The sequence below is a fragment of the Hemicordylus capensis genome, chromosome 7 (assembly GCF_027244095.1).
Source record: "Hemicordylus capensis ecotype Gifberg chromosome 7, rHemCap1.1.pri, whole genome shotgun sequence".
Classification (NCBI taxonomy): domain Eukaryota; kingdom Metazoa; phylum Chordata; class Lepidosauria; order Squamata; family Cordylidae; genus Hemicordylus; species Hemicordylus capensis.
In genome coordinates, this window is record NC_069663.1 from 26,985,470 (window position 1) to 26,993,861 (window position 8,392).

Consider the following 8,392-nt stretch of genomic DNA (forward strand, 5'->3'; position numbering starts at 1 on the left):
CCAAAGTGTGTTGGCTTTATTCCTCCCTCCAACTGAAGATGTAGAGAAATAAAGAGAGATTAAACCTACACAAGAAAGTCGCCTTCTACAGAGTCAGACTGCTAATCAATCTAGTCAGTGTTGTCCACATGTCACTGACTGGCAGCAGGCCCTCTCCAGGGTTTTAGGCAGGAGTCTCCCCCGGCCTTACCTGGAGATGCCACCAGGGACTGGACCTGGGACCCTTTGCATGTAAACAGGTGCTCTACCATTAAGTTATGGGCCCAACTCTCCAGGTTTCCCAAGCCTAGTTTGAGAAAGCACTGCCCTGAAAATAGTGGGAAAACACGTTAGTATTTTACTACTGCGCTTTCAGATATCAAGAAGTTTCTAGTCCTTATGGGTGTTAAAATAGGCTTGAAGGCATGCCGAGGATGCCTGATGAGATCTCAGATGATGTGGCGGGCAGAATGCTGAGCAGGATTTCAAATTTTGAGGGGAGGTCTTCAGGACCCCACCTATTCCCTTGTCCCTTGCTTGAGATTACAGGTATGGGAGCAACACTCTGCCTTCAAATGAAGCATTGCATAGAGGTGTGCAGACCCACAAGATTTGGATAGCAAACAGGTCAGCTCAGGCAGACTGTGGGGAACAAAAAGAAACGGCAGACGTGGCCAGGAAGCTGGGCCTTTGCTCTCCAGCTTGCTCCCTCATGCCCCCCTCTGAAGGGGGCATCTCACATTTCCACATCCTGACAACCCCTCCGTAGAAAGGTTTACCATCCAAGGGTGATGTGTAAAAAGTCTCCCTTTTCTCTTACTCTTCTTGCGGAGTTGGCCAATGGCTGGCCACAGTTGCAGTCTGTGTGGGTTGGGCCTGTAACCGATACCCCCTAGACATCTACCCTGGGCGACCGTCTCTAGAGCCAGGAGTCAGGCAGCGAGAATGAGAGATAGTCCTAACGGCACAGAGGAGAAGGAAAAGGGGGACATGGCCAGCCCAGAGGGAAACTTGCCAGGAATCAAACATCTCCTCATCTTGGGCGCCCCTGCCTTAGTGGGACAGATCTGATTTCCTCTTCCAAAGAAACAGGAACACCTCCTATTATCTGCAGCAAGGGGCTCTGGAACGGGCTCGTCTCTACCGGCTTTGCCTTCCAGGTGAAACTTCTTGTAGGAGGCATTTCTACATGGACCTTCCTAGGCCAGTTTTGAAAGTCACAGAGTTTAGGAGCTCCCTAGAAAAGGGGAACTCGCTTTTTCCCTCTCCGCCATGAATTTCGGCTTCACTCAGGAGCAAGTGGCTTGCGTCTGTGAGGTCCTGCAGCAAGGGGGCAATGTTGAGCGCTTGGGCCGTTTCCTGTGGTCACTGCCAGCCTGTGACCACCTGCACAAGAACGAGAGTGTCCTGAAAGCCAAAGCTGTGGTGGCCTTCCACCGGGGCAACTTCCGGGAGCTTTACAAGATCTTAGAGGGCTACCAGTTCTCACCAAAAAACCACCCCAAGCTGCAGCAGTTGTGGCTCAAGGCCCACTACATTGAAGCAGAGAAGTTGCGTGGGCGGCCACTGGGGGCTGTGGGGAAATACCGGGTGCGGCGCAAATTCCCCCTGCCTCGAACCATCTGGGATGGAGAGGAGACCAGTTACTGTTTCAAGGTAAGTCTCCTGGGAATGGTGCTTCCCTTGAAGGGTCTCTCAGCTCTCACAGAAATCCTGTTTACAGGCAGGGGACAAAGAAACCTCACATCCACCAACTACTTCATATTTTGCATGCACAAGATTGCAAATTATTCTTGCAAACTTTCATGATTGGGATTAGCAAATTAGAAGTGTGGGCTCTGGCTGAGTTATACTCCTTGGATTATTTCCTAGGCCTATTGTAAACATTTTCTGCTGAAACAGCCTTTGCTAGACTGTCTCTGGCATTGTGTCACTCCTGTCCTGTATCTGCATAAAACTCCCGATTGTTACATTTAATATTTCCCCCACACCCCAAACCTCATATGGATATATAATGACGCTATCCCATACTGCATTAGGTTATTGGCCCATCTAGCTCAGCGTTGTATTCACTGCCTGGCAGCGGCTCTCCCGGGTTTCAGGTAGGGATTTTTCCCAGCCCTGCTTGGAGATGTTGCCAGGGTTTGAACCTGAAACTTTCTGCATGCAAAGGAGGTGCCACTGAGCGACAGGCCTCTGCTCAGCACAAGCCCATCATCTGCCACCCCATCCCTTTGTCTTCTCCACCCCCACCCCCCCGCTGCTGGAGCTCCCCTCCAGACCACCTCCGTGGTGTTAGGACTCTCCCTTCCCTTCAAATCCCTCCTCAAAGTCCACCTTTTCCTTGAAGCCTTAGCCCTCCTCATCCCCAGCTGGAAAAGGTCTAAGCAAAGTACATATAACTGTGTTTGTTCATATTTGCGTCCTGTCACTTTCCCCCTCTTGCAAGTTCCTGGGGGCAACGTTTTACACCAATGCTATAATAAGCAGCAAGAGCAACACAAAGCCTCCCCTCTCGCCATATGAAATAAGAGATTGGAATAATGGTGTGTTCATTGATAGGCTGCAGGATAACTTTTTTGTGAAGTTTTGTTGAGGTTATTTATTACTGTTTTAAAAATATTTTGTAGTTTTTTAAACAAACGGATAGGATTGTTAACATTTAAGACTAGGAGAAGCAGTGTAGAAATGGTCATAACAAACAAATACTTCTTCCACAAAGCTTTTTCTGAACCACCAAAAGCTCCGCCTTTTCTCTGCTCCTTCTCCCTGGCAGTCCTCTGCCCTCCTCTTCCTCTCACTACTATCCCATCCCTTTTACTTATTTATTAAGCCTTGTTCTGGATCCCACCTTTCTCATTTAAATTAAAAGCCTCTTAGGTGGGGATTGGATCACCTGCATAGTACATTATTGGGAACTAAATAAATATCAAGTTGTAACAACAGCAGCAGACTGTTGTCTGAGATTTTAAAAAAATGTGTGTGACCTTTGATTGATAGTGATATGGAAAGGGGAAACTGGTTTGGAACAGGGATGGGGAACATGAAGAGAAGAAAAACAATCAATCAGAGTGCTATCATCATTTCCCCCCACTGGCAGGGCTCTCCTGTGCCTTTAAACAGCAGAAATTCACCCATAGCAGCATTTCTCACTGATGTACCTGGGGACACTGCACCTAATGAATTTCTGCTGATTATTAAAAAAAATGCTGTTAAAAGCATAGCCAGAGGCGCTCTTACCCCTGGACTTTGGGGTCAAAGTCCAGGGCCTCCACACCCCCTGGGGGCCTCCAAATCCACCTTAGTCTGTCCTGGGTGGCGCTGGGGGGAGTGGGGAAAGAAATATGTGGAATGGGAATATGTTAAATTGCGTGCTGAAATGTTTCTGCTAATGCATATTTGCATAAATATGCCTGTTTTACATTCTTACATTCTTGCTGTTTGTGCCCTCTAGAACTCATGTGTTAAAAATACTATATGTATCACAGTTTGGGAGGGGGGCTCCAAAGAAGCAGGGGCATCCAAAGGCCTTTAGTTCCAGGCTCCAAAATTACCTAGGTGCATCTCTGGGCATAGCAGCACTGTTTGGAGTGAGAAATGACAACCTCACAGAGCTTCTTTCCCCAAGAAGCTTGCTGCTTTCCCCACAAAAATATTTATCCTCCTAATTTTTAATGTGCACAAACTTTCCCGTCTCATCCATTCCATCCAGGGATGTTTTGTCCATTAAGTTGCAGAAATTCAGGCAAGCCTTAGAACTTCCAAAAATTAGATCTGTAAGTGATTATAAGAGGAATTGTTGGGAGAGCAGTTAAGGGTGCCATCACCCCCTGCTGGCTGTATTGCCACATCACTATATGCCCTAATGATCCGTACTGAGAGTTGAAGCATTTATTCTATCTATCTATCTTTCTTTCTTTACATAAAGACAGAGAGCTCTTCGGGTCACCAGAAAAACTAATTAAAATGTCAACTAATGGTAGGCAAAATAGGCCAGTTCCGCAATAGTATTTTTATTTTTAGAAACAAGGCTATTATAATTAAGCCTATATAAAACTACATTAATAGCAGGATTCTATTTAGAAGACTGTGTAAAGATCTGGTCACCCAATCTCAAAAAGGGTTATCACAGGTTCAGAAAAGAGCAGCTAAAATGGATCAAGGGACTGGAACACTTTCTCTGTGAGAAAAGGTTAATGTGTTTAGGATTCATAGCAGGGGGAGATGATTAACGAGGGGCAGACAATAGCAGCATATAACATTATGACCAGCATGGGGAAAGAGACATGTTTTATTCCTTTCTAGAATCAATTTCATTTTCTGTTCTTCAAATTTACAGTTTCCCTAATTCAAACTATCTTCCTTATTATTTATTTTAGAAATGTTTATTTCATCTTCTTGACAAAGCCTCGAGGCAATAATATGTATACTGTATAAAGCTATATATAAAGTTTAAAAATAGTAATAACAAAAAAAGAAGTACAGACCATAAAATAACATTAAAATGTGTATTCAGCTTTACAGTAGGGAGCAGAATCACACAAGAGGCAACAAGCCCCACTAAAAACCCCAAAGAGAATAGGACAGATTTTGCCTGGCACCTGAAAGATAGCAGTAAAGGCACCAGGCACAGAGAGGGAATTTCACAATTCGAGTGGTGAGGGCACCCGAAGAAGGGTCTCCAACAACTGACAGTTAAGTCAGGCAAGTTCATGTGGGATATGGGTGGTGGTCTTTCTTGTTTGGTTCTGTGTCTAGTTCAATGCCCTCTGCTCTCACCCAGGAGAAATCCCGGAGCGTGTTACGAGAATGGTACAGCCACAATCCCTATCCATCCCCTCGTGAGAAGAGGGAGCTCGCAGAAGCCACCAGCTTGACCACTACCCAGGTCAGCAACTGGTTCAAGAACCGGCGCCAGAGAGACCGTGCAGCTGAGACCAAGGAAAGGTGAGGGGGCAGCCCCATTTAGGATTGGGACCCATTCCCCGGAGCTTTGTTGTAGCAAACAACAGGAGCAAACAGAAGAGGCTTTAGTGCACACATTTCTGTTGTCCACTAACAAGGCAAGGGCCTGAGGCAAAGAAAGGAAGGAAGAAGGACCCAATGCTATAAGTAACAGAAGAAAGTCAGGGTGGATGAACTGGAAGTCTAAGGGCTTTAGGCACAGGCGAGTGGGAACAGACATCCCTGAGATGTTCTGTGATCTCTCCTCACTTTTCTCTCTTATGTTCCCCTCTTCTGTACTGGATCTCTGCTCACTCTCAGTGTCCAAAAGTTCTTAATCTTTACACATAAGATACAAACATATCCACCTCAGGCATTATTGTCTTTCTGTCCTGCTGTTCACTGTCTTTGCTTGTCACAAGCTTATCTGGGATCAGCCTTCTGTGTTCCCTCATCTCTCAGTCCCACCCTGCCATACTCCTCCCTCTGTCTGAGAAAGTTTCCCCCTCCTTATACATCAAGCCATCACTTTCTCCTCCATATCCCTCTTCCATCAAGCTTTCCCAGTGGCCCATTGTAGCAGCCTCACTTTTGCAGTTTGTTCTATGACTAACTGCTTCTTTTTCAGTCCTCCTCCTTAGTGATCAGATTACAGGGGGCCCGGGGATACCATGGCCCGCTTGTTTTTGTTCCAGCCACCATAGTTACTGTTTCTAGAGGACTGATGAGGTGAAGCTAAATTGGGGAGAGCTAGAGGGTGGGGCTTGTGGATTTCATTAAGGACCCCCGCCATCAATTCTCCCATAATTTGAGCACCACCATTTCTTTTGTCTTCACCTCAGTTCTGTCTGGCTTTCTTAGATCATAAGCCTTCCACAAAGAGTCAAGTGCCTGTTCCAGTCTACAGTTCAGGTACAGAACAGTGGCAGGAAGTGACCTGCAACTGGGTCATACTCACAGCCCAACCTGAGGTGGGTCTAAATAGCCATAAATCCATGTTCTCCTTATTTAAAGGAGGAGGAGAGAGTGGGAAAAAGAAAAAGAGAGAAAAGTGGGGAGAAAGTGTGACAGAAAAAAGCCCAAACTGGACAAGATGTGGGAGATCCAGAACTAGATCTCCCGCCTTGTTCATTTTTACCTAAAAAAGCTGTGGGAGGAGGGGGAGGCTCCAAATTTGATCAGCAGTGCTGGGGGAGGGGGTTTAACTCTTTCCTACACCATCTAACCCATTTAAATTGCCTGTCTGAAGCTGCTGTAAGCCTCACAGACAGTGGAAAATACCGATTTCTAGCATCTTATCTAGTGCAGCAGCACAAAGATTAGGTGGGTGGAAAGAAAGATAGTGAGCCAAGCAGAAATACACAGAGTTTAACAATTTTTTGAATCATATCTCATGTGGCAGTTTAGTTTTAAAAGCAAGACCCAGGTCTGAAAAGGTTGAAAGCTTCTGGTCTAAAACCCTGGTTGGCACACATGGAATTGGTTAGCCAAAAGACCCTGTTATCCTAGAACTCATTGCTCTACTTGGGGGACCAATTCCTTAACAACCTGGCACCTGGGGTGGTGTTTTCTTCTTCCTGCAGGGAGAACAGCAAGGGTGGCACTCTGAAGGAAGGAAGGGGTCTGCCACGAGAGAGACATGTTATCCCCAGCTCCGACGATGAGAGTTCTCCCATTGACAGTCCTGCTGCTCATGCATCCAGCCCCCCGCTGCTCTACCCTGGCTTGCCTCTCTCAGTGCCCACAGGAAATACCACTCCCATTGCCCAAAGAATGGATTTTCTGCAGCACCAGCCCCTCCACCACAGCCTCCTGGGGCCCCTCACTTCCACTCTGGTAGATCTGGGGTCCTGAAAGAAAAGAGTGGTTCACACACCCCTTTCCCAGTGGGCTGCTCTTTGGTTCTAGTCCTTCCATACTTCTGGTGCTTTTACCTTCCAGCCAAATGCTAGCACAAACACCATGTGTTACATATTTATTTTCCTGACTTAAGGAGAGGAGGAGCACAGTGATGAGAGAGTGAGGCCCACAGGCACCCCATAATCCAAACTTCAGATTTGTAAACACAGAGACTATGCTATAATCCTCTCGGATTTCTACTTTTGTATTTTAGAAAAGCGGAACTGATAACGCTATGGAGAACAGCACATTTTCCAGGGAAGTCAAGAACCACTGCAGTGGGATAGGGGCCCTAGCTTCCTTATCTCAGTTATAAAAGAGCAGGCTGAAATGTATATGGGGGCAAAGCAAGGGCAGTTCTGTTCCAATGGAACCATGCAAAAGTGAAGTAGTCACCACTGAAATTACCAAAGGAGTTGAATTAGGAGTTTAAAAGATGTGTGCAGATACAACAGCCTCTCTGTTTAAACTGAAGAGTAGAGGAGCATCCAATTAAGACGGTTAATTGGGATTTTAGCCTGGACAGCTGAGCAGGTGAGAACATGGATCCTCTGGAGACAGTGAGAGCAATTAAAGTGCCTTGCAAAGGTGCCAAGAACCTTGAGGACTTTGATGAGTGCTTGGTAAGGGATGGTTTGAGGGCATTAAATTGGAACCAAGGAGGGGTCCAAAGTTGTGGCCTGCTCCAATCTAGTTTACTTGCAGTCAGGTTGGTAAACTTACCTAGCAGGCAAGTGTTATGACATGGAAGTTCCTCTTTTGAGGAAGATTCAGCAAGAAGAAATTGCTGTATTTGAGAGTTATACTAGTTCTGGAATGTGTATTGTGAAGATGGCGGGATGCACCATTCATGGGCACAAAAGTTTGGAGCATTCCCAGGTGGGGCTTTTAGCTTTCTTCTCCGCCAGAATGGAGGATGTGTGTTCACACATCGGCTGGATTCGCACCGAAGTCAGTGCGAGATATTGGGGAGTACTTCACACACAATTCAAGTTTTTCCTTGTGCATTGGAGTGGAGCCCGATTTATGTCTGGGGTAAAAAAAAACCACTTTTTGCATTGGTTTTTTGGGGTAAATTCAAGCCTGCTCTTTGGGAAAGCTCCTACTTTGGTTGGTTGTTCCTGCTAGATCTTTTTATTCTAGCCCAGCAAGCCAAGTTATTCTGTTTTGCCAATTTTCTAATAAATTAAAAACTGCAAAGGGCAGTGTCCTCTTGTATAATGGCCCCTTTTCTCTCAGATCCAGACCCATATTTACAAAATGAGGATAATACTACATATCCATTTTGCAGAGTTTTTATAAAGATTACTGAGATAATGTATTTGAAGTGCATTGAACATACTCAAACCATAACTGCTAAGTACAGCAACTGAATATGATGCTCCAGAGCTAGGGCCTGGATAGCAGTTCTGCTCTCTGAGAAGCAGCTTTCAGAAATAAGTGTCCAAGACTCCATAAATGTTAGGCAAAGAAAGTGTTGTTTAGGAGGACGCCGTGGGAGAGACACAGCAAGTTAGTATACATGGTTTAAGCTGCTCAAACACAACCTTTTTGAAAAGACAGATGGCTG

General features: G+C 45.8%; 1 protein-coding gene across 1 annotated transcript; it reads left to right on the forward strand.

The window, feature by feature from the left end:
- The first annotated feature begins 1,221 nt into the window (after positions 1-1,221).
- LOC128333280 (homeobox protein six1b-like) lies at positions 1,222-6,988 on the forward strand. The gene is made up of 3 exons (XM_053268583.1): positions 1,222-1,635; positions 4,763-4,926; positions 6,507-6,988. The coding sequence occupies exons 1-3, from the start codon at positions 1,252-1,254 to the stop codon at positions 6,775-6,777; spliced, it is 819 nt and encodes a 272-aa protein (XP_053124558.1). The 5' UTR covers positions 1,222-1,251; the 3' UTR covers positions 6,778-6,988.
- Positions 6,989-8,392: the final 1,404 nt, after the last annotated feature.

What these genes read in the sequence shown, in the direction of transcription:
- LOC128333280 (XM_053268583.1), top strand. Translation starts at nt 1,252, where the DNA reads ATGAATTTCGGCTTCACTCAGGAGCAAGTGGCTTGCGTCTGTGAGGTC. An exon ending in AGACCAGTTACTGTTTCAAG is followed by an intron (nt 1,636 to 4,762) that starts GTAAGTCTCCTG and finishes GCTCTCACCCAG; the next exon opens with GAGAAATCCCGGAGCGTGTT. An exon ending in GCAGCTGAGACCAAGGAAAG is followed by an intron (nt 4,927 to 6,506) that starts GTGAGGGGGCAG and finishes TTCTTCCTGCAG; the next exon opens with GGAGAACAGCAAGGGTGGCA.